At 43.3% G+C, this 26,068-nt stretch overlaps 1 protein-coding gene across 2 annotated transcripts in view; it reads right to left on the minus strand.

Annotated features, from left to right (window-relative positions):
• Positions 1 to 26,068, minus strand: part of arhgef18b (rho/rac guanine nucleotide exchange factor (GEF) 18b) — a 41,694-nt gene that overhangs the window by 11,729 nt on the left and 3,897 nt on the right. The window contains exons 2-28 of one of the 2 annotated variants that reach the window (XM_086224107.1): positions 23,082 to 23,221; positions 22,344 to 22,936; positions 22,044 to 22,212; positions 21,145 to 21,271; positions 20,977 to 21,031; positions 19,947 to 20,021; positions 18,959 to 19,067; positions 18,463 to 18,637; positions 11,224 to 11,291; positions 9,791 to 9,836; positions 8,198 to 8,399; positions 7,582 to 7,688; positions 6,631 to 6,771; positions 6,174 to 6,424; positions 5,939 to 6,064; positions 5,696 to 5,813; positions 5,294 to 5,548; positions 5,050 to 5,126; positions 4,701 to 4,879; positions 3,487 to 3,560; positions 2,879 to 3,064; positions 1,913 to 2,053; positions 1,506 to 1,621; positions 995 to 1,063; positions 754 to 801; positions 282 to 563; positions 8 to 157 (exon numbers count right to left, since the gene is read on the minus strand). In XM_086224107.1, coding sequence (XP_086080233.1) covers positions 8 to 157; positions 282 to 563; positions 754 to 801; positions 995 to 1,063; positions 1,506 to 1,621; positions 1,913 to 2,053; positions 2,879 to 3,064; positions 3,487 to 3,560; positions 4,701 to 4,879; positions 5,050 to 5,126; positions 5,294 to 5,548; positions 5,696 to 5,813; positions 5,939 to 6,064; positions 6,174 to 6,424; positions 6,631 to 6,771; positions 7,582 to 7,688; positions 8,198 to 8,399; positions 9,791 to 9,836; positions 11,224 to 11,291; positions 18,463 to 18,637; positions 18,959 to 19,067; positions 19,947 to 20,021; positions 20,977 to 21,031; positions 21,145 to 21,271; positions 22,044 to 22,212; positions 22,344 to 22,936; positions 23,082 to 23,221 — 4,079 coding nt within the window. Of the gene's footprint in view, positions 1 to 7; positions 158 to 281; positions 564 to 753; positions 802 to 994; positions 1,064 to 1,505; positions 1,622 to 1,906; positions 2,054 to 2,878; positions 3,065 to 3,486; positions 3,561 to 4,700; positions 4,880 to 5,049; positions 5,127 to 5,293; positions 5,549 to 5,695; positions 5,814 to 5,938; positions 6,065 to 6,173; positions 6,425 to 6,630; positions 6,772 to 7,581; positions 7,689 to 8,197; positions 8,400 to 9,790; positions 9,837 to 11,223; positions 11,292 to 18,462; positions 18,638 to 18,958; positions 19,068 to 19,946; positions 20,022 to 20,976; positions 21,032 to 21,144; positions 21,272 to 22,043; positions 22,213 to 22,343; positions 22,937 to 23,081; positions 23,222 to 26,068 lie in introns of both variants that reach the window. The other variant, XM_086224106.1, reaches the window with a different exon arrangement.

A 26,068-nucleotide genomic window follows, 5' to 3' on the forward strand; every position in this document is an offset into this window, starting at 1 on the left:
TCCCTACCTCAATTGTTTTCCTCTTGATCTTCTTCTGGTGTTCCAGGCGTTCCTTCTCTTTCTCGACAGCTCTGGTAGACTCTCTCAGCCTCTCCAGGTCCTGCTGGTATGTTTCTCTTTGCCTATCCAGCTCAGCCCTCTCTTCTGCCAGACGCTCCTGAAATCAAAAGATGGAATAAAGTTGGAAAGGTTGTATAGAGTACAGTAGAATATTTCATTTCTATGACAATGAGCCGAGGCGTGGGAAACTTCCACAACCCTCGGACAGGACCACACTCCACCTCAAGCTTCCTGCACTCCTCTTCCCTTTGCCGGAGCCTGGTTTCTGTGGCCTCCACCTGATGGCGGTGCCTCTCTCGCTCCTTCTCCCACCGCTGCTGCTCCTGCCGATGCTGAGACTGTAGCTTGTGGAAGCTGGCTAGCTCCTCTCTCTGCAGGGCCAGTGTCCGCTGTTTCTCCTGCTCCAGGAGCACATTTCCTCTGTGGCGTCCGGGCAGAGAGGCGCGCTCCGTCAGTGAAGCTCGCTGCAGCTCAATGTAACTGTCTTGCTGTGATATGATGGCCTGAAGACAAAGACCGGAAGTCGAGTATGTGTCAATAAAAAAAAAAGTACATAAAGGTGCAGACTACTACAAGATTGACTTAAATAAATCACTTACATATATCCAATCCTGTAAAAGAGTCTATACCTATGACTCTATGGTGTACACATACAACTGAGCAATAGGAGTGGAGGGGGAAGTTCAACTGTACCTGCAGACTGTAGAGCCTCTGGGAGAGCATTAGCACTCTATCAAAGAACTGGAATGACATACAGATATAGTAAGGTTATCATAATTAAATTACCACAAGCATCATCCAATTAATATAACATTTCATAGGATTAACAAACTACTGCTGGGTACATCTTTTCCGCTGAGCAGGCAAGGGTATGAATATTGAATCTGGCACAGTTGTGTGGCTCAAGGTGACAGATCAGAGAAGAGGAGCTAACCTCAGCCTCGGGGAACGAGTTAGACCAGATGTGGTTCCATCTGGCAGGAGAGCAGCAGCTCTCATCAACCTGTGCAAAGACAGCCAGGCACAAAGCAGGTCACACGAATAAAGATATCATTATAAACACAGACTGACTTTCACACTCATCACAATTTTGACTTTAACAAATGTCTGTGGGAGAGTGAACAGACCAAACAGCACAGGTAATTTTGAAACTGATCCAGTGGCAGCGACTGGCTTTGTTTCACACACACACTCAATAGTGTCAACAGCCTGTCACTCCATTTCATCTGCCTGGTTATTCTCATGAGCCAGGAGTTACTGAAGGTACATCAATGTACATCGTTTTATGAAGGCTTTGTCTATTTCCATCAGGAAAATGAACATTTTACAGATGAGTTATTTACAGGACCCAACGCCTTCAAAGATATGCATGTGTGGGATGTACACTGGTGTGCTTGGATTGTGTTGCATGTGTGTGTGTGTGTGTGTGTGTGTGTTATCCTTACCATCTGCTCCAGAGTGTGGCTGCCACAGAGATCTTTGAGTTGTGGGTCAGAGCTGGCTCTCTGGCTTCTGTCTCTGTTTCTAGACTCGCCAGAAAAGTTCTTCTTCACGCTGCCATCTGGCAGAGCAACACCAACATGCACAAGAAACAAACAGCGACACAAAAACGCAGTGAAACCAAACTGACCAGCAAAACAGATACATTAACAACCACATATATTACATAGAAACAACATGTAAAGCTTCCACTATGACTGTGTTGAACAGAAATATGTTCAAACAAGAAATCAAACGAAAATAATCTATGGTTTTTTGAAGCAATCTCAGTTTTATTCAGCCACTTTAACTCCAGGTTAACGCCAAGCAGTAGGCCTCTTGAGGACATCGCATGTGCTGGACTCACTCTTACTGAGGATTGTTGGGCTGCTGTCATAGCCCCCAAAGGTGTCTGCTCTCCTGGGCAGAACTCCAGAGCTGCACCCTTCATCCTGTCGTGAGGGCGGAGCTTCTTCCCTCACTCCAGATTGCAGCAGATTCTGAAGGTTCTCCACTACAGTAACAGAGACGGCAGGGTGAGGTTGGAAAGTTATGCAGCAAGCAGTTTCCAAGGAATTGTACAACACTGCTTCTTCATAATTCATTTCAGTTCTACTGTGAGCTGTGAAGATTGCATGAAGTAGATAAAAACGTGTATGACAGTCACACAATGTCATGTTGGGCAAATATGAAAAAGTACTTTGAGGCTCACGCCAATAACCCTCTTTTTCTTGGAAATGGTAGGAGGATAAGAAATATGTGTCCATCCAGTTAACTTCTTCAGTTGCTTACGTCCTCTGAATGCTGATTAGCCTGCATTGTCATGAAAGATTCCTCTCAGATGCTGCCAGAATTACTATTCATTAAATCCTCTTGGATGTCCTGCTACAGATGTTTAACACATTTTATCAAAAAGAAAATTAGATGCAACCAAGATGGATTACTGGCTTGTGTGAATAAAAAAAATATATGATGTATTTAAACTCGTATTCGTAAGTCAGTACAGTATCTTATCTTAAAAATATTTCAAATCTTGTCCATGAAGATTTATTTCTACTTGCATATACTGATATCTTGTTGATGTACCTGATGTCGGACTGTTTCATGCTTCCAGTTTCCCTATGATATATGCTTGAGAATAACTGTTTTTCAGAATACCGTAAATGTTGGAATATTAAGCTAAATTTTTAATACTGATATATGCTGGTATATGGTATTATGGTAAAACAGCAGCCAAAATGTATTGAACAGAAACCCTTGACCCTAAAACTTTACAGTGTATTTTGTGAACTGTTCCACCCCTTTTAGACAGACACAAGTATCATGCCAGGTATTCTACCCTCAGTGATGGCTCCTTTGAGCAGGGCCTCCCCCTGCTGGAGGTCTGAGGCATCTCCTCGTAAAAGCAGTCTGGAACGAGAGGCCGTGTCCTCCAGTCCTGCCGCAGACTCTGCCATGTCCGCAAAAAGCTGCAGCTTCTCCGTAAGAGCCTGGATGATCACTGCATCCTTCTGGCTCAGCCGTTCTACAATAGGAAACACAAAATAGGGTTAAATACATTCTGATGCCTTATCGTGTGAATCAGGATTTAGGTTAAGGGACAAACTTCCCTCTGGTGCCTCCACACTGCAAACCTCACTCTAAGATTTTATTTCATTTTGTGTGGTATCAAACCACAAGGATGAGATGTGGAGGAAAAGGACTTTGAACCTGACAGCAATATAAGCAGTTCACTAGATTATACTTTTTTTTTCTAACTTTGACACCGTAAGTATTAGCAATTCAACCATCTAATCTTCTCTTTGAATGTGACTGTGACACTTCTTTAAGAGGAGACCCATGGACTTATATTATCAAAAATCATACATGAGCATCCCCTAGTGGCTTGGTACAATTCCACACTTTTTATTTTACCAGACTGTTAGTGTACCTGTCTTTTGCCAGTACCTTGAAATTCTTTTAACCTGGAAGCTCTTGCCTCTTCCTCCTCGCTGAACAGGCGTTCTTCTGTATGAGGGCAGCTAACAGGAACAGACAGAAGCCATTACAAATGGAGAGACATGGCAAGGACACCTATCACTTTATTTCCATCCATCCATCAATCCTTCTATTTTCTAACGCTTATCCTGTTAAGGGTCGCGGGGGGGGCTGGAGCCTATCCCAGCAGCCTTTGCCGAGAGGCAGGGTTCACCCTGGACAGGTCACCAGTCCATCTCAGGACCATCACATGTAGACAGACAACCATTCACACTCACAGTCACACCTACAGTCAATTTAGAGTATCAATCAGCCTCGTCCCCTCTTGATGTCTTTGGACTGTGGGAGGAAGCTGGAGTACCAGAGAGAACCCACACAGGCACAGGAAGAACATGGAGACTCCACACAGAAAGATCCCGTGCCCGAGCCCGGAACCTTCTTGCTGTGAGGTCACAGTGCTAACCACTGCACCACCGTACCACCCTATCTTTAACTGGGATTACATAATTTTTCTATCTTAATTCAAGCTAAAACACAACTGGCATGATTTCTCATAAAAGGATATGTCTGATATGTTTAAAATGTCGGTTGAAAATGACACTTCTGGCTAATCACACTTATCATTACTACACAGAACCAATGTGAGGATTGATTTATCAATTACATACCTCAGCAGATACCGTCATATGTGTAGGTATTGAAAAATGGCCTTTTCAATAATGTGCTTTTCATCGTTTTCACTTATAGTCCAGCCCTGTTTAAGGATAATGCCAGTCATGCTGCATTGAAAACAAGAATCTCCTCTACTTTTTTCTCTCTGTTCACCTTTGTGCTTCACTGGGTACAAAAATACAAAAAAATGATTTTCTTTATCGTCTTTCTAATACATGAAAATAGAGCGTCTGGCTTCATACGGGATTGAAGAGAGAACCCAGCCAGGCACAGGGAGAACATGCAAGCTCACACAGAAAGATCCTGTGCCCGAGCCGGGATTCGAACCCAGACAGTGCTAACCACTGCAACACCGTGCCGCCCATTCTTCATTTCATCTGGGTTAAATGTGTGATGCATTGCCACATGTGGGACAAGAAATTTCCTTTACTAGGTTACCTTAATAATTTTCAATTTTTTCTTTTAAAATCTAAGTAAATGTGTTGACCCAAAGACAGCGCAAGGGCTGCTACCTCTCGACAGCTTGCCGTATGTGTGTCATCCAAGTGTTTCTTTCCTCCTTGGAGACAGTGTGGATCTCATACATCTCTGGCTCGTTGGAAGAAGCACAAATAAGAAACATGGCTTTCTCCTCGTGGGCCACTTCCCTGACAATCAGCTTCTGAAGAGAGATCACTGACGGCTTGTTATCCTGAGGAGAAACACGAGGAGATGAAGAGGGGCAGTTCGCTGATTACAAATATTTGAGATGTAAAAAAGGGATGAATGACATCAGGAGAGCTTCAATGAGGTGGCGCAGTATTATGTATCATGAATGTTAGTTACTGTATACTGGCAGAAGAGCGACATGAATAAACTCACCACGGTAGCAAATACATATCTCTGATCCTTCTCTTGTAGCAAGAGTAGCACATCTGAGAGGAGCACTGCAAGAATATCTGAGGACAACGATTAAAAATAGATCTTAAGAATTTAAGGATGAAAGCAAACAAAACTAGAAATAAACTCGACATGTTTCAAATTTGGGAGTATCCTTTTATTAGACCAGAATTGCGATATCTTTTTTCCAGAAGATAAAGCGTCTTGTATAATGAAGTCATCATACCTTTGAGTCTGCCAGAGGCAGCCTTCCAGTTGACTGTGCCCTCATGCAGCAGCCGTCTTCTGCCCTGTGCCAAGTCCTCCCTGCGAAACACTCTGCCATCTTTGATTTTCCCTAGTGCCTTTGGCTCCATCTTGTTGTGTATGTCTCGAAGCCGTGAGGTCTTCTCATGGAGATTGACTAGCTCGTCCACCTGAACAATCGTGTCTTTAATCAAACCCAACGCCCGAGTCAGCTCCTCCTGTTCTTCAATGCCCGCTGAAAACAGAAAAAAAAACAAAACATCAAAATGGATCTATCTTGATAGGACAGAAAATAACTCATATGATTCTTAAATACATTTGTAGGTGTACTTTACTGAACATTAATCTTAATTTATTTAGTGTAAAAAGCATGTGACTGAACCTTCGGTGTTGCTCAGAATGCGTTCCACTAGTACTGGATACTTGGTAATGCGCTGTGTCACTAACAGAATACACTCAGTCACTCCTAACCTCCGCACAATGGACAGGTTGTTGATTTTCTGAAAAGAAGAAAAATACAATTTCCAGTTGAATCATCCAAATGCAAAATCAATTCATTACACCATTTAGCACTGTGAATTAAAAATGATCAACAATAAAACAGAAGAATGCGTAAGTGTCTTACTCGTATGACGCTTTGGAACCTTTTGTTGTTTTGCAACTGGTCTTTGTAATAGCTGACAGCCTCAATGTGGTGACTGCAGAAATCTCCATAGCTGCCCTTCATCCTCTCTCCTATTTCACCTGAGAACTAGAGAACAGAAGGAACTGTCATTTTGACTGGTTTGTTCTGGTATTTCATGTATGAAGAAATAGATGCCCGGCGCTTGGGTGCAGGCTTGTTCCGGTCTCTTCCCTACCTGTGTGATCAGTATGTCTGCTATTCTGCTGATGGTGTAATTCCTGTCGTTGGGTGAAACGAGGCTTTCTCGTCGGCGTTCTTTGAGACGAGACAGGAAATGCGTGTGAAGCTCCAGGAGGTTTTCCAAGCGGGGAAAGAGACAGTCCAACCTGCCGGAGTCCATCTGGAGGTTCTCCTTCAGCTCTCGGACATAAACGCGCTGCATTATCTTCAGTGTCCGCACATGGTGCATTTCAGTCTGCATCAGCTCTGCAGTTACAAAAAGTTACATTTTCATGTTCTACCACTCAAAAGCACATACATGGTGTTCACAGCAATCCCCTGTCTACTATCCTTTCATTTGTCTGTCACCATACACCGAGTCTTAAAATAATCCTCTAATTGAAATGAAATTCAGTCCTCTGGACACAAAACTAAACAATGAACAGGTTGACAACCTTAGAAATCCTCCTTACCATATATCACATCCTGTCTCTTCACCGTTTCTTTGGAGTGTTTCCTAACGTATTGCTGGTCAACTGCCAAACTCCAGGACTCTGCTTCCAAGTCCTGAGCATCAGACTCCAGATCAGCTCGGACTGCTGCATAGTGAGCATCTGAGAAAATGAGCCAAGGTGTAAAAAATTACATTGACTCATTACATTTTTATGATCAAAAACCTTATCTCATGTACTGAGCAACTGTACATCTAAAGGAAAAATACATTCTTCAACTGTGGGGATGAAGACAGCTGTCTGACCGTTATTAAAGTAAAACTGCCTCGCAAAAACACTCAAAAATGTGATGATACAAAATGAAAGAACACCGCAGAAAATGACAGTTTAGCCAATTCCTTGAAAGATTAACATATGAATCCTCAGTATTTTATGTATCTTAAATAATGAATCATTTTCAAGCAATGACAAATTCTTAAAGTACTCAAACAACTATTTCTGAACTTTCCAAAACGGAACCTGACATTAGTATCAGCTCTGAGTTTATCATTCTGATTCTGATTGTCAAATTACACCTTTTGCAATTCCTTCTAGGTATACTAACAGAGGTAAATGTCGTGTGACAAAGCATGGGTGCAGTGGATCTCTCATGTTACGGGCGTGTCTGGCAGCTAGAGTCCAGTTAGTCTGGCCCTCTCGCTCCCCCACAGCCCAACTTAATAAGACTGGGCGAGTTTAACACTGACTCAACAAAACACACAGCAAACTCTCCTCCTTGCTTTTGAGAAAACACACTGAAGACAAACAAACACGATCCACTGGCAAAAGCACAGATCTTAAAGGTACTTAGGAGCCAGAGAAAAAGTGGTTATGGCAGAAAAACAGCACCACTGGTGTAAATAAATTGGTGACATTACCAATGTACAGAGAATAAGGGCATTGGCTGATTGCAGCCACGTTAAGTACGCTTACCTTCCACAATGATCGACTCAGCTGTGGATGGAGCAAGAGAAATGGCATCGTCGTTACAGCGTTTGGAGCGGAGAGCATCCGTCTCATCCATCTCCCCAGGCAGGGATCTGAGGGAGGACAACCACAGGTCCAAGGTTGCATACATGCTGAAACTAGTACAATTAAATACCACTAACTGAGAGGTTTAATAAACTACATCTTTCTTTCCTTCCTTGTTGCTCATCTATCACTGTCTTGCTCTGCTCATCTGTCTCTCTTTATCCCGCCGCCTCGCCACGCCGTCTCCCTACACGTTTCTTAGCATCGTTCATCCGCTTCTGAGAAACAACTAGACTCAAAAGGCTTTAATATTAAAGACAACAGCTCGCCTTTATATGCCAACTATAAATACACACTTTTGGAGGGCATAGAACAAATATTTCAGCAGCAAAGACAAGAATCTAAAAATATTCAGCATTTACATTTGGCAGATCCTGCAAACATCTGTAGCATCATAGATTAGAAAATGGGTTTTACACTTGTTTTTGAGCCTCTCAACTCTCAGTAAATGAATACTAGTGAGACAGAAAAAACACAAGTACTGGGGGAAATGTAGTTGCATGGCAGAGGTACTGACCCTGAGCTGTTGTGGTGATAGAGGCTATGGCCAAGGCTGGAGGTAGGGGCAGCGGTAGAGATGGTGTTATGGGTGGCTGCTGGCTGAGTGCTTGGTCCCCGCAGACTAATGGTCATGCCTGGGGTGCTGAAGAAACCTGGGTGGCCATCCAGGGTCTGTGATAAGGCTGACTGCTCCTGCTCTCTGTCCCGGTCCTTCGACGCTGGGGAAGAGAGACGAGACACTGATGAACGGACGAAATGAGAGGGGCCGACGGAAGAGCATGAGGAGAAGCGAGGAGAGGACAGAGAGATATGCGAAGATGACCAGCGGGGAGGAGACAAGGACGACGGGGACGACGAGGTGTGTGGACAGCTTTGTGTCTTGTGTTCTAGTCGTGTCCAGTATTTTTTCAGCCAAGATCGAGGCAGGGATTGGAAAAATTGGCAGTTGATTAGGTCCTGGTGCATCAGAACTTGTATCCCGATATGTCCTGACGGACCCCATGATGAGCCAGAGGAAGAGGGTGTGGAAGATGAGGATGGTTTTGCAATTCTGGAGCAAGCTTTGAAGGCCCCTGTGGTTTGTTTGGTGCTGGTTTGGTCGTTGCTAGCTCCATTTTTTCTAAGAAGAGGTTTGGCGGACACCTATAAAAATACAACTCCCGAGGAAAGCTGCAATAGCAGCGGCCACAGTAGCAATTTTGATGCCACTTCACTGGTGTAAACCAGGAGAAGCCGAGGACAAAGTCTGTTTTATAACCGACCCACCCACCCTTCATTTCTCATGGTACCTTCTAGAAAAAAACACACCCTTTCTCGATTCCTCCCTCTGCTCCCTATCACCCTGACCCCCTGCTACTGATTGGCTGGAGCAGAACATGAAGAGAACAGGTCTGGTTAACAGGTCTCCAGCTGTTAGAGCGAGAATAACAACTGCTACAGGAGATTAATGTAAGATGCTGCTGCCCCTCATGTCCCCTGTGGTTTCAATCACATGCAACAGAGGCCCCTGATGTTACAATTAGCACTGATTGAAATGTCCAAGGATGGACCACTTCATAATCACAAACAAAGGCACAGTTACCGAGGCTAATTAAATGACCTTTAACCAAAAATTTATCAAAAAGGTTTTCCTACATTAACTGAATTACATAAAAATAATCATTCTAGTGCTGGAAGAAGAATTGAACCGGACATAAACAACCTGACTGTTCAAAGGCTAATCATGACCATTGCCTACAGCCTGCTGGAAGCCAATTTCTGTGGTGTAGTCGATGTGCTCCCCCTTCTGCCCTGTGATTTTCCCCCAATACCACATATAGACAACAAACACATAGAGATAGAGAGAGATAGAGAGAGAAAGACACACACACACACACACACACACACACACACACACACACACACACACGCATGGTAAAACTGAAGAAAACGGATGATTCCCTGCTCAGACGTTATTAGGGTTTATCATTTTAATCCTCTGCAAACCACCAGAGACACCTCTCGCTTTCTTTAATTTGGAACACGGGGACTCAACTATCAAAGAAAACATCTCCATCAACTGATACTGTGGCCACTGAGAGTTCAATCTGCACATGCATGAAAGACCTACCAAGGTTAGGAGATCCAGATGGGCCTGTCCTCTGTAAAGAATCCCTCTGTGAGAAGAAAATAAAAGAGTTTTTTTTTTTTAAATTTTCTGAAGCTTTTCTCAGTTGAGTGACAGATTACAAAATGCCTAAAAATTGCTCTCTGTTTCTGTGCTTTCTTTTTCTCCAAGATGAGAGTGCTCACATGGCCAAGAACTTCATTTAACAAGCAAAGTCCATCTGGAGCAGATTCCTAAGAGTGGACAGAGGGATGTAATCTTCATTCAACTTGTCCTTAATGCCTCACCCTGGATGAGAGCACAAAGCTTCCTGCCAAAAGTGGATTTATTCTATTTAACTACAGAGCATAAAAAGAAAGCTTTGTATCTGCAAAGCTATGGCTGCAGATAGAGAACGTGTTCAGGTTCAAATGTCGCAGCGGAGGTTGAGGACAGCATGGCAACAAGACAAATAACAGATCTAGAAAGCATTTTCAGTGCATTTTCCCTGCCACGATGACCATCACTTGACATTATGAATGAAGGAATACATCTACACCCTGTTACTGCAAGGATGTTAAAAGCACATGTCACTTACATGTGTTAAAGGAACAAGATTTTGGAAATTCACTCATTTGCAATCCTCTTCAGATCCAGAAATGAAGACACATACCCTTCCTTACTCTGGGCATGCAGCAAAGAGCTACAGAGCGTCTGACTGCTACTTAGCTTAGCATATTGTGTGTTGGTGGATGGGCAGGTTAGCATGTCTCTATCTTACCCGTTCAGGTTGTAAAACCTATCGTTCCTCCTCGGGCGTATTTTCCATTACAAAAAGAAAAGGTACCGAATGTTGGTTGGTCCAGATGATCAGCTGATTTCAGAATTGAATTGACAATGGAGATTTTGAGGTGTGGCATCAAATCGCTGCACATAATCGGTTTCTGTATGTCTTATTCTAAAATATACAATTTGTAGCATATTCATATTTGATAGGGGAAGTTACAGTGTATGTTATGTGTATTTGATGACTTTTGACAAATGTATGCTAACCTGTCCATTTAATACCAATCATTATGTTAAGCTAACTAATGGTCAGGCAGTTTCTGTGGATCTCAGCTCCCTACTGCATGCACAGAGGAAGGAAGTGTATCAGTCTTCTTGTCTGGAGAGAACAGCAAATAAATGACTTCTGCAAAAAGTTGGTGTTCCTTTCACATTGCACTGTGATAAAGTGGCTTAAATCTGACTTTAGGATATCAGCAATGCTATTTTTTTCTTGATCTTTACCTTGTTTTCTTTAGCCTGAAATGTCCTTGCTGCTGATAGAAATCTGACCATGTACTAATGCATATAAAAAGTTTACATAAGCAGAAAAATGGATGATAATGGCAGTTTTGATAGTCAAGCAACTCCATTGCACCCATTGTTTTCCTAAGCTCCAGTGGAGTGTTTACCTTATTCTTGCTGCTGGTGCACTCACCCAGCAGTGACTTGCAGCTCTTGTGAACGTTCACAGCACAATCTGAAAAACAGCAGGACAGGAAATCAGAGTCAGTGTTGCATTAGTCTTGCTAGGCCAACAGCACACTGTATACAGAGTATGTAATAAACAGAAGCCACAGTGGTGGCTTGAATATGGACGGGAGCGACGAAACACTAAACTGAGTTTGCACTTTCAAAACTGATCCAAAAACGCCTGAAAGCAATGATCAAAGTCGTGTTGAAGACACGAGCAAAACACTGCAAGCACAACAGCAAACACACATGCTACTTTCACACAAGCCTGAAGGCAAAGCTTTTTCAGCTGCCTCCTTCTAGAATCAGTTATTTGTTTACGGAAGAATATTCCCCATCGGAAAAAAAGGAAGACTCCCTTCTTAGTTAATGAGGGTGGTACTGGAGTAAGCAAGTGGCTTTGGTTTGTTTACATATACAGAATCACATGGTAGGGAGGTCAGGAACTCCCCGTTTTACTCAGGAATATGCTTCTGTTTGTGTCCACTTTTGCCCGTGTATGGAAAACAAAGCTACTGTGTCATGTTTTTATGTAATGTATAAATCCTGATTGGCATAGATACAAATCAGTTGTTTTGGAAAAATATGCTGGGCTTCTTATTTCTCCTCAATTACAGGAAAGACAACACATGGGCGAAACAAGACCATTTAATCTCGCTGCTTGGTTACATACTGTATAAGGTAAGCAGCACAAGGCTGGCCCTCAGCTGACTAAACAAATTAGGTCGTCATGATGCAAAGTCTGATCCCAGTCCAGCCAGGTACATCCTGGTGAACATGAACAGGAAACGTTTGGCCTTCAATGCAAAACATGGACAGAAGCGCATGTGAACAAAAACATACAGAAGGAATTTGAGAAAAATAGTCTTTAGTGTGGATGCGAAAGTGAGCCTGAAAAAAACAAACCTTTTAACACACAAACCAAAGTTTAACACACACACACACACACACACACACACACACAGATGAATTCCAAAGAACAGAAACAGTTCAGGCACAAGTGCAATGGCAACATAAATATAAAAGAAAACAAAGTAACAAATTTTTTGTTTCATTATTCACTTTAGATCAGTGTCTGTTCGCAGACACTGATGATCTTGATGTTCTCTTTCTGCTCAATGTATAAAACAAAATAAACCCAAAAAAGTTTACCAGTTTTGGTTTCAAATGTCCACTTTTATCATTGCTTCTTTGTTCTATTTAAATCTGAGAGAAAAACTCAAAAAGGATCCCTAATGACGGCCAGTAACATAGTTGGCATGTGACTGTGAAGATAAATGAGTTGGGGTATCCGAGTGGAGATGGTTTGAATCCGGCTGCATTAGCTTGGTGTCAAAGGCAACATTCCTGAGAACAACACAATGTAAACAAAAGCTAGACCAGCAACTTCCACTAACTGCTGTACAGCCGAACACAGGCTTCTAGTGCTCATTTCTCTGCTGTGTACAACTGTCGTACAATGTACACAAACACTCCTTCCTGTGTAGCAGTCACTGAGAGGTACATGCTACCTGAGTGTTCATGTCAATGTAACCCAACTTCCTCCTGTTCCCTTAATTCACTCTAACCCCCCCCCCCCACCCCCCCACCACCAACTCCCTCTCTGTGGTAATAAATGAGCAATTGCTGGCTGAGCTTGAGGAAAGGAAAACACTGACTGGCTTCTGAATAATCTTCCCCAGCTTTGACTTTAGTCCAGCGTACTGCGCAGCCTCATTATATTCTGGACCAGTGCAAGCCCAGTGACACACAAAGTAGAAAAACAGTAGTAACATGGTTTACCAAAAAGCATCTAGTAGGTGCAACACCTTTTCAAACCTTATGCCTTGGATCAGATCATCCTCTTCATATTTCAACCAGAGAAGTGACAAAGATATAAGCAGTGAAGTCAGCAATCCAATCAATTCATCAGCGGTGGAGCAGCCAGATAGACTCAAGACAATTTTCCATCTCGCTCATGATAATTTGAAAATTTAACCCTAAAAGCCAGCGTGGCTCTTTCAGATAAAAACAAAAAGAAACAATATCATCTAAGTCTACCAGACAGTGCATCAACAAAGCCCAAACACACCGACCTGGCAAGGCCAGGAGATGTAACGCCAAGAAATACAAGGATTTTGATGGGTAAGCAGACCAACATCATCACTTAAGAACCCTAAAGTCAGCTATTTCCTTTTGACAAATGTGTAGAAGTGATTATGCCCAACTTGAATCGAAAGAATTTTTTGCTTGATGGAAGGAAAAGATCATCTTGAGATAAGCAAGGACAGGGTGTTTGTGGTTTACTGATATGGCAGCCTTTATCAGCACTGAGTAGTGTCAGCTCCAGACCACCTCAACGTCTGGCAACAGCTCACTCGTTTAGTGACACAATGGTAAAAAGATTCCGGTACAATCACAACAAAGACATCAGAACCAACACAATACAGTGTTTCTAGTCAGGCGGACCAAGTGGGTGAGAGACCAGCTCAGCCACTCTTGAGCAATATTATAAGTCACTGACTCGAGTCAGCAGCTGATCCACGGGACGGGACACTCTGCCACACAAAAAAACCACACCATACCCAACATCTGCTGACTGGTAACTCCCCTATCACAGTCGAAGCACATGTAGTGCACACTTCAGTGACTCACTTTAACTGTAAATAAAGCTGTTTGCCCATCTGATGGCTAAAATGAAAGAAAACTGTCTTGGAAAGTGTCGTTTTTCACAATTATGAAGTTTTTTAGATGAGTATGTTTTGAAATTAAAAAAAAAAAAACAGCATGTCTGCAATTTTGACACTGAACTTAACCATATCAGTTTCCATATTTTGGCAAAATATGCAGCCCTAATTTAAATCACCTGAGGTATTACTGATATATACTAGAAATGGGGCTTTAGTTGTATTGGGATTCTCTCTTGGAAGAATAATCTCAATGAAAGGGCTATTATCAAAATTAAAACCCAATTAAACAGAATAATCCCCAGTGATAGAAGCTTTAAATCCTGAGTTAATAGCACATTAACAGCAGCAGTTCATCATGAAATAATTTCATTTGGATGAGTATACTATTACTATCACAAATTTTTGATACCCTCCAGGTACATGCTGGTTTTGAATATGAACTGTGAATATCAAAACTAACAGAAATCTTTACAGTCAGTCTCACGAGCTGTGCAATAAATCATATAATGCAACAAAAAGGGGTGAAACTAACTAACTTTCTTGGACAGCATTAAGTCTCATATTTTCTCTGGTTTCCAGGAAAAGAATTAACATGAAAAAGCCTGCTACCACAAAGGGACGTAAAACACTAATACACAACAGCAGGCTTGAAGGTGTCATTTTCTCTGATCAAACCTGACATCACTTACTTCCAGTGTGTGCTCATGTGCATGGAAGAGGTCAGTCTTAAACCCAGAGACAATATGGGATCAAAAACATCAACACTTCAGGCTAAGCAGCCAGCCAACCGATGACATCATCTATTGAAACAGGAGGAACTGGGACAGGGAGCGCTGTTTACTTGGTAAAGAAAACCATCTCCACCTTTGAAATTTGCCTCCCCAAAAAGTGGGTGGTGATACACATTAAAAGACAGCAGGTTAGGGGAAAGCTAACGCAGAGACACAGCTAGAGCTGAATAAATGCCCTACATATCAGGTGCTCTCATTGCTCATCCACTGATCAGGTCACTCAGGGAATTGAAAGATGTGACATAAATCAAATGATGTGACATTAAGTTGCTACATGTTGGAAAAAAAAAGAGAAAAAAAGCAACATGCAGAGTTAGGCACGCTGGAAAAGCAGTGATGCATACACAAGGTGAGACCCAGAGTCAGTGGACTGGGTTGTTATGTTCTGGCAGACCTGCCAAGCACAATTAGCACCATGTGACCTGGTCAGGTAGCCCACCCCAGTCAGAACTAAGAGGAGACCAGGCTGAACATGGTCCCCTCTCAGCCCAGGCCGGTCCTGCTGCCTGCCTAAGTAGAGAGGAGGGCATCACCTGCTCCACTCAGGAATGACAAGAATTTGACACGCAAAAAAAAAAAAAAAATCACTGATCACACTGAAGATTGTACAGTTTCATAATCCCAAATGGTCTGAGCATCTGAGCCAATTATAATGGAGGTGGGCACGCAGGGAGGAATGCACTGGAAGATGACTTACTTTCGCTGGAAATCTCAAATGATACAGAGTTAGAATAAATTTAAAGAGATATCCAATCATGCTTCTACTAGCCTCTGAATTTGCTCTCATTTTAGAGGCTCGAGATCAGAGTTTGAGATCATATAAACGGATTATATATAGCACATCGAGCTAACATTGTTAGCAATCACCTGTTGAGCGTCATGCACATGATATTACAAAAAAGTTTCAACCGAAGGGAAAAATTCAGGCAAGAAGACGATTATTTGTTGTGTGTTCGTATATAACATTGCCCCCTGAAGATAATTAAATCTATATGTCCTTGTTATCCAAATAGAGGCAGGCTAACTTGCTAGCCTTTAGTGGCTAGTAGTTAGCCTGCTACAAGTTGCATTATGACTGGTTTATTTGAACCAGTTTGGTGAAAGAAGTAAATGCGGGAGAAACCTTAGAGAGGTATTTCACACAACACACTTCTAGAAGGAGGAGAAGCAGCGATAATAATAATGAATAATAATAATAATAATAATAATTAGCATTTAGCAGGCTAGCTAACGGCCAGGGTATCTGAAAAGTCCATTGAACGAAACAACGGGAGTTATCCACCTGATCCCGCTTGAGACCGCCGCTACAGTAGCCGTCCCTTACCGTTCCAGCGAGATCCGGGTTCAGCTGATTCAGCTGCATCCGAGAGGAAAAGCGGTGTGCCTGTAAACTAAATAAATCAGTTCGGCCACTGAAATCGATAGCAACAAGTATCCCACATTCTTGTTTTTGTCCAGTTTTGTGTCCTACTCTCCACTGGGAACAATCTTTGGCATACAAACCACGCATTCCACAGGCTGATTCTCGCCTGAATCCCCACAGAGCTGCTTCAAATTAAAGGGACACTCACTTGTTTTCTCACGCCTGTGTGTGTGCGTGTGTGTGTGCGTGTGCGTGTGTGTGTGTGTGTGAGTGAGTGTGCACCAACAACACACTCGTTCCAAAATGAAGTAATTGCCATTAAATCGCTCTAAACTAGGATGAATGGGAAAATGTCTCAGAGACCAATTTAGAGACATTGTCTTATTAGTTTTTGTTTAATGCCAAAAATAAGCAGCTGGATTCATGTGTGGTGAACTGTGCCTTGTCAAATATGCCAGAACAACTTTGTTTAATAAGCACACTATTGCAAACAATCATAGCTTACATCTCCACTGCCAGGCTGCGGGATTTATAAATGTTCTGAGCTTATTATAGATTTGTCTTCCCCTGAACAAGGGGAGCAAAGAATCGTATTAGCTTACAGCCATGACATAATGAAGGATGACCAACTGCCTCTTCTTTTCCTTTACTTCTTGAAATAGGGCATAAAATCATATGGAACTAGAAGGGTTCTCTTTCCTTCCTCTTTGTTGGAAATGGAGACTGAAACAATAGAGCTCCCTGTAGCCAGCTGAGTCCCTTCTGCTGAGAGACTTGAGTCTCTCTGAGGAGGATTCTCCACTGAAGGACCGCATGGTTTATGACAATAACATCAACAGATGGGAGGCAGAAACAGTTGAGCAGACATGGCTGTATCATGATGGAGGAAATATGCGTGAGAGCAGATTTATGGAGTCTATTGAGAGAGAACGTATATATCACATCAGAGCAACTGTCTACACATTTGGAAAATCAGTGTTTTGATACTTTAGCCACATGATTTCTGGATTCAAGATGAATTTTGATAAAGATGATATTCTACTGTAGTGCTTGATTCTCTGTGTGGTGAATGAACGTGAAGGCATCTACTTTACTTTGCTCTCATTTTACTTGGTCTCTGTTATTTGCGGTTCATTGCGGGTGATTTATAATTGGCTACAAATACCGATGCGCTGTGATGAGTTTATCGAGTAAATAAAATTAGCTCCCATAATCCGACATAAAGATGTACACCTAATGCGAGTCCACTGGACCTCTGTGCTGACTTTAGTGTAACCTTGGTGCCACATGTTCAATTAAATCAATAAGTTATCATTATTATTATTGTTATTAATAATAGCATTTAAGTTCTTTTCAACTTTCTTAAAAGTTATTTTGCAATGAAATCATATCCCTTCAACAATTTTCAAGTGCTTTCACCAGTTGATCATGCAGCTGGTATTCTTGGACTACAGCTTTCCCACCGCCCTGCCTGCACCACGCCAACAGTTTTTCTCATCTTTCGGGAGGCATTGCAGGGCTTATCAGCTGACCTGCATAGGCGTGGCGCCAGAATGACAGAACGAGGACCTGAAGAGCGTTGAAATGTCCTGCACAGGTCTGCTCCATGAATGGACATGGTTGCCTCCACACAAGAGCACATCAAACACATAAAAGTGGCAGGAAAAGTGAAGTATAGAACAAGCTGGAGGAACAAAGTCAAGGCGTGCTGTAGGTTCACAATAACAACTGTCAGAAGATTGTGCTGATGCATTAGATATCCTATCTAAACAAAACTGAGTTGCACAATACTTTGGACCCACAGCGACGAATGAGAGAATAAAACAACAGTGCAGGAAGAGTTTCGGGTGATGTCAGCGTAAATAGGTCACGTGTCCTAATGCTCTTTTAGATCTGAGGAAATGAGATGGAGCGTTTTCTTCTTAGAAGAAGTCCCCATGGGTTAAAAAAAAAAGAGTATTTCGAACAATAATGTCCTCATGGCTTGGATCTAATTTCAAAAAGGAATGACACTTGGTGTTTTATGTTCTGCCACATTACAAAGATGTCAGCTCATATCAGATCGAGTATTGGGATCTTCACAGTTGATTTTGTGGGTGGCTCTCAGTACGACACTAAGTGGGTAAGTGAGCAGGCGTGCAGTAGCATGAGTATAAATAGACATAGGCTTGTGCGTGTGTGTCAGCCTGACAACAACAAAAGTGAGTGAGTGTGAGTGAGTGAGTGTGTGTGTGTGTGTGTGTGTGTGTGAGTGTGTGTGTGTGTGTGTGTGTGTGTGTGTGTGTGTGTGTGTGTGTGTGTGTGTGTGTGTGTGGGTGTGTGGGTGTGTACACCTGTGCCTGCGGTGTTACTCACTCATGCACTGCAGGCCATGCTTTCTCTGCAAAGTCTTGCTGCACAGTGAGCAGGTGGCACAGCTGGAGAAAGCGCCTGGTACCAAATCATGCCTGTGGCTTCGGCTGCACTCTTTCTCTTTAGCCTCCCTGTCCTTCTCTTTTCCCTTCTGCTGTTCTTTCTCTCGGTTCTTACCCTGCAGAGGATCAGAAGGAGCAAATGGAGAGGAAGGTTTGTGTACAGGATGTTCCTTTTCACTGCATATCTGCCTTGATAGCATGACACCTTCTGAGTGTGTCAGAGGCTGGATATGTAACAGGGTTTGTGAAGGAAGATTAGTTTGTCGTTTGCACAGCAACATGCACACCAGTGAACTGTTTACTGTTGATGATTTGGTGCGTGTGTGTGTGAGTGTGTGTGTGTGTGTGTGTGTGTGTGTGTATACATTCCAAGATTTTAATGCTTTAATTGTCGTGTAAGCTGTTGTAGCCGAGGCAATGAGGCACCGAGTGTTTACCTTGTCTTTATTGAAGGAGCCGGTCATCCTGTTCCTCAGAGAGCTGAGGGTTCTCTTCACCTTGGTTCCTTTCTCTACCTTCTCAGTGCGATCGTCCTCTTCCTCATTCCTGGCAGAAGAGTGGGAGAATATAATACAGTATACAATATAATAGTATACAATACAATATAATACAGAATACAATCATCTATTGTAACCTGACAATACATAACTGCAGGAAGTTGTATATTGCATCTTTCAGGACAGAAAAAAAGCCTACTAACAAGGAGGACAGAGAAACACCTACAAAATGTGTGTTTTTCTTTGTAGAAACTGCACTGAAAGACAAGTTTTCAGTTTCCTTCACTGTAAAAAGCCTCTTGGAAAGCTGGAGAAATACATGACAGGAAAAGGTCTGGCAGATAAAAGCGACACAACCACAAGACAAGTTTCTGGGAATGAAGAGATGACAGTCGAGTCAGTCGAGAGACGACTTGGAGCTGCAGGTCTGAATGGCAGTGGGAGCGATGGTGATGATGGCGCAATAGCAAAACGGACATGGAGTCGTCTCACGCTGATACATTAAACAGCTTTAATGTGGCACCAACAGCCGCTTTCATTGGGCCTAATTCAAGAAATATCCTAAGGCACAAATTTGTTCTTACAGGGAATGTATTTTCAGCCCCTGAATTTAGTCTTATAGACTTAAAATGCCAGATGGCACCTGACATCTATCGTGTACCTCTTGTGACATTGACGTCTTCTTACCTGTGAGGCTAAATTCAGGGCTAAGAAGTCTGCAGCGATTACAGTAAGAACGCATTTGAGTGTAATGTCACTTCATTAAGGAGGCACACTGTTCTGACATTTTGTATTTGAATGCTTTTGATTTTAACCACAATCTGAAGGAGGTGATTTTACCAACAGAAGGAAACAACAAATCTGATGTCATTTCGAGAGTTGTGGACAAATTCTATCATAAGGGAACAACATTTAGGACAGAACTTACTCATTTGAGAGGAACTCATACCATGTGACATTTCCCACATCTTTGGCATATGATTTGTTGTTCCTCTGTTTCGCTCTGTGGAAGACAACGATGGGATTTTAAAGTGAAGAGCCAAAAACCTGAATTATTCTAAAATATCTAAAACAACATGCTGAAAAAGTGAACCCATGAGTGAAAAGTGACGAGGAAAAAGAGGAGTATAATTTCATTTTCATTAAACCTATGCAAAAAGTTCCCATCTTCCCTTTCCAGTCGTTGCCATACTGTGCACAAACAGGCACATACAAATGCCAGAAACATGCATACACACAGTGACACACACACACACACACACACACACACACACACACACACAGTGCCTCCCCCTCATCACACAGGAGCAAGCCTACCTATCTCTCCTGTTTACTTACCCATGGTACAGCTTTAGCTCCTGCAGAACTTTCTGTACCATCAGCCTAAGACAAACAAGACACAGAGGCTGAGAGGAGAGGAGGAGAGGAGAGGAGATGAGAGGAGAGGAGAGGAGAGGAGAGGAGAGGAGAGGAGAGGGCGAGACTGCTGGGTGTCAAACTTAGATTTAGAGAGGGCTCGTCCTTTTTCTGCTGCATTCACACAATCACACAAACACACACACACATAGTGTACACACACATTAAGGGGCCATCTAAGGAGCAGGGAGAGAGGACTATGGGAGGAGGGGAGGTTGCAGATGTATGACATGGAGCAGAAATGTCAGTAGGGAATGGGGGAAGCCCCTCGGTCATGTGGGAGTTAGATGTCTGTACCAGACTATAACAATTTACAGCCAGAGAACAGTATGTGCACTACTGTACAGAGCCGTTAAACAGCTGCAGGTACAGTAACCATTACCTCCTGTGGAATCAAACCTCAAGAGTCTCTTTACTTTTCTTTCACGCATCATTAAGCCTGACATGTCAGTCAGACCGAAGCATCCTCTGGAAAAAAAAAAATTCCGCTGCATACTCCAAGAGCCCTGTAGCCTACGTAATTGATGGTAGTGTAGACTTACATATGGCTGTGGCCCTCCGTAGAATGTAAGTTCTCCTCGGGGTCGAACTCCTCTGCTACAGAACAGAAAGCCAAATATGATGAAAAAGCCTCTTTCGAAGCTGCCTGCTGAGTGTCAAACGTATGAGTTATCATGTTCTATACTACAAGCACAAGCACTCAAACCCACCTCCTGCTGCTCTTGCAGCCCTTTTGGACGTTTGCACTACACGAGAAACGTGTGCTGCACGTGAGTATTCGTCTGTGGCGAGGATCTCTGAGCGGGAGTACAGATGTCTGCCGGGAACACCAGCAGCCTGAAATCAATGCAGAGTAAACACATGAACACGCAGCTGAAATAATGATGACTTTACTTCACTTTTTTAGTTGGGAATTTACATTTAGCCATCTTTTGGTCACTGTGGGCTCTTGGAATATTTTCATGCAGATGGTCACGTGGGTTTTGTTATTTTAAGTCCAGTGTTGAAGGTGTGGCCAAGCATCAAGCTCATTCCTGTAATGATATGTCAGCTTGTATTCTGCTTTCTTTTTTAATTCATGTGAACAAATCACACAAATGGAGTAAAAAAAGAGACGTTGTTCTTTGTTACAGAGCTCTAAATACTAACTTTTAAAAACCCATAGAACAGCCATGTCAGTGTTTGCATGTTGACAGCCGTGTTTATTCCAAAGTCAATCGCACCATCCTAGACCAAGGATTCCAAACTTTTCAGCCACAAAATGAAAAATACCAGAGACACACGACCTCCATTTGTTGATTGGTGATGGAGGTGGAGGCTTACATTGTCCGACACATGCAATTTGAGGCCTATCCAAACATCCATCCATCCATCCATCCATCTGTTTTCTAAACCGCTTATCCGTTAAGGTTCGGGGGGGGGGGGGTCTATCCCAGCTGACATTGGGTTAGGGTTACACTTGTGATCACTTGTCACTTGTGATCGGGGTCTCGTTTGAGTGACACTTCTCAAACACACAAAATACTGCATTGTTGATTTTTGTCTTTCACAAGAGTGACTAACAATACCAAACAGGAAACATCGTCAGGGGTTTTTAAGGGTCAATTACCATACTGGTGACCCTGGCTCTAGAATAGGACACCCTCTGCCTGGCACCATCCACCTCCTCTGTGCAGCTGCTGCTCTGCTGCTGGGAAGCCTGGAAGAGAAAATTCTCTGTGTCCTCTTGATCATCTCTCTCCCCGTCGCTGTCCATGGCCATGGTGTCCAGACTTAGTCTGACAGCACAGAAACACACATATCATTAACAAACCAAACCTCTGAACAACAATAACCAAGCAAGTTTATTCACGTCTTGTTCTCTGTTTTGTTTTTCTTGTATTATTTTGATGCACGTTCATGAACTTACCTCCTCCCCAGGGTAATGGGGGACACTGGAACCCCCCAGCTGTGCCTTCGAGATGTTGACATCGATCTAACTAAAATAGGAAAGCTGTCCAGGTCTGGCTCTTTATCCACATCCATTGTGGTTTGCTCCTTGTCCCCGTCTGATCCGTTTTTTGCTTTAGCCGTTTCCAATGATCCCAAAAGTCCATTCAGATTAATAGTCAAACTGAGGCCTACTGTCGGGCCGGAGGAGTCGTCGTTGTCAATGATACAGCCAGGTAATAATTTAGGACTAAGCTGAGTGACCACAAAGCTGCCATGAGGTTCTTCTACAGGCTCTTTATGTGAAGGGGGTGATGGGATGTTGACCTGAAGCTGGGGTGTAGTTAGAGACGTCTGTACAGGTTGGAGGATGGCAGGAGTGTTCGTGTTCAGTGACACCAGCAAGCCAACAGAAAGGTTTTTACTCTCAGGAGCTGTGGTGTCAGACTGTCCCTCCAGGTCTTTGAAGTACTCAGAGTCCCTGAGAGAGGAACCGCAGCCCAGCGGGTCATCCACGCTGCTGTCCACTTCCACACTGGGGCCGCTGTCGCCACTGACAGCTAGACACGTATCCTGAAGGTTGAACAGAGAGGCAAGAAGACAGAAGAGCCAGAACAGAGAGGTTAGTGAGAGGGGAAGAAAATGGAGCTGCGATCCAAGCCTGAAGTGAGGCAATAAGATAAATATAATCAAATCAAAAGAAGACATAGAGCTCTACCAGGTCCTTAGTGGTGCTCCCAAAGAAGACATCCTCAGTGATAGGGGCAGGTGATAGTGAGGAGGATGATCCTACAGTAGAGTGAGGCTGTTTGTCACTGGGATGACCACCGGACTGACTATATGGTTTGCACTCTGATGCTGAAAAAATAAATGGATGTGGGAAGATCAAGAGTTATGTTTTTCAAAAAGAACAACAGCTTTGACAAAGACAGGGAGCTGATTCCAACAGATTTTGTGCCTGATGGAGGAGAGTCTCACTTGCCTCTCTCTCTCTGGAAGCTCCTTTATGTTTCCATTGCATAAACAGATTCCTTGATTCACATGATGCCACAAACCACCGTCACCACTGGCAACAGCTCGGTGAGCCAGCATTAGTCTCATGTCGGCAGTGGAGAGCTAGAGTTTAATCCCTCACTCTGTCTTTACAGGCCTTGTGGTAAATAATATCATGTACAATGGTAAGTACACGCTTTATGAAGGGCATGTAATGCGCACATGCAACAACAGAGGTGGACAGCACATACTTGAGGTTTTTAAAGAGTAAAATTGTCAAATTTCTTGCATTTTACATGAATGAAAAATAAACCTGAGTGTGTCTTGTGGTGTCTGAAAGGTCTGTTGAGGCGTCTGAGGGTGTCATGGTCACTGTTAAGGTTTCAGCCCCAACATGCCCATGTGAGGAGCAGGAGAGCTACAGCTATGACAGCTTACATAAGTCTCATTTCATGAGGCCACCTCCCGTGAACCCGAGCCTTAGCCTAAGCCAGCCTGGCTCCACGGTGCCGGACTCAATTCGTCCGTGAGTGCAGTCTGTCCGTTTCTTTTTTTTTTAAACTTTTGTAGATGTTTTGTTAAACAGCTTCCACTGACGGTACTCGTGATAAATGTGTGAAGCTGAAGCAGAAAACAGTAAAACCACTGAGGAGTCGTAACAAAGCTCTCAACACAACACCAATCCACAGTATCACTGTCAAACGTCACAGGTCCAATATTCTCTCTCCCTCCAGCTGGTTTTGGGGGAAATATCTGGCTCTTGAGCTGCTAAATGCTCGGCTATGTTCCACACTCAGTCATTAACTTTTCTGAGTCTGATGTTTGGCGTTGGGCAGGGAGGGTACAGTGGGTTTCTAGAGCGTCTCTCTGAAAACCGCTGCCTGCTGCTGTCACTTGGAAAAAGGTTGATGAGAGCAGAACACGTTTGTGAACGTGAACTTAAGAGTGAGTTCTAAGACAGTGAACGGCTGTGCAGAGCTGAGGTCGACTGTGGAGTTCTTCAAGTACACCCAACAGAGGACCGTTGCTCATGGCATTTACGTACATGTAGGATGTAACATAAACATGGTGTTCGGCTCCCATCCGGACCAGAATGAATTTCAGTTTGAACCCTTTTTCATGATCATGGACTCAGTTCTGGACTTTTATTTTGTGCTCATTAGTTGTTTTGTTTAGGGCAGCATGGCTCGGAGGTAGAGTGGCCGTCGTCTAGCATTGTTGAGCAAGATTCCGAACCCCTAATAGCTGGACTGGTGACCCGTCCAGGGTGAATCCCGCCTCTCACCCAGTGTCAGCTGGGATAGGCTCCAGCCCCTGCAATTCTTAATGGACAAGCGTGTAGAAAATAGATGGATGGAAGTTGTTTTGTTTTTCTCTTTGGGCCTTATTTTACTACGTTTCATTTTTTTCTGTCAGTCCTTCAGAAGTGCATTAACTCTTAAGTGTTTTCTACACTTTAACGAGACAAGACCTGGAATTGTCTAATGCCTTTGACACTGTGAACCATCAAATTCTCCTCTCCACACTTTCTAAGCCTGGCATCTCAGGATCTGTCCTGTTGTGGTTCAAGTCCTACCTCACAGGTGGATCCTTCAGAGTGTTGTGGCAATGGCTGATCGACAGGGGTACCCCAGGGGTCAGAGCTTGGTCCCCTACTCTTCTCCTTATACACCACCTCACTCAGTGCAATAATCTGCTCACATGGCTTCTCCTACGATGGCAATTCTGATGACACTCAGCTTTCCCTGTCTTTTCCACCTGAAGACACAACTGTCTCACCTCAGATATCAGTGTGTCTGGCTGATATGTCCTTATGAATGAAGGAACGCCACCTTCAATTCAATCTGTCCAAAACTGAGCTCCTTGTCTTTCCAGCGTGTCCCTCAGTCCAACCACAGATCAGTGTTCTGCTTGATTTAAATCAACTCCTGCCCACAAACTCTGCCAGAAATCTGGGTGTCATGATTGATGACCAGCTGACCTTTAAGGAACATGTGACCTCAATTGCACTGTCTTGTCTATATGCCCTCTATAACATCAGGAGGATCAGACCCAACCTGACACCACAAGCCACACAGCTTCTGGTAGAGGCCCTTGTGATTTCACACAATGACTACTGCAACTCTCTCCTGACAGGCCTCCCTGCGTGTACATTTTAACCTCTGCAGATGATCCAGAATTCAGCAGCATGTCTGGTCTTTAACTTGCCCAAAACTAAATAAATGTCCCCCCACTGTTAATGTCTCTTCACCTGCTTCCAGTGGCAGCACGAATCATATTCAAAGCTCTTCTTCTGGCTTACAAAACAGTGACAAGAACGGCTCCTGGCTACCTGGAATCCCTCAACCAGGTCTACACGCCCTCTCGCCCGCGACGCTCCGTCTGTGAGTGACAGTTGGTGCTTCCAGCCCAGCATGGCTCTACATCTCGAGCCAGACTCTTCTCCTCTGTTGTTCCCTAAATTGTGGACTGAACTACCCGACTCCATACGATCCGCAGAGTGTCTTTCTACTTTGAAGAGACATTTGAAGACTCAACTGTTCAGGGAGCACCTAGGCACTTAAATCTGACCCTTCTCCTCTTTGTCCTCATGGGTAGATTGAGTCAGAAGGTTTAAGACCCAGCTCTTAGTGAATACTTAGCACTGACAATGTTGAATATTGAATGTGTTGAATGTTGAAAGATATTATTGATGTTGAATTATCAGTTTTG

Source organism: Aulostomus chinensis, chromosome 14 (assembly GCF_037954235.1).
Source record: "Aulostomus chinensis isolate RoL2024-O1b breed Wild chromosome 14, RoL_Achi_v1.0, whole genome shotgun sequence".
NCBI lineage: Eukaryota > Metazoa > Chordata > Actinopteri > Syngnathiformes > Aulostomidae > Aulostomus > Aulostomus chinensis.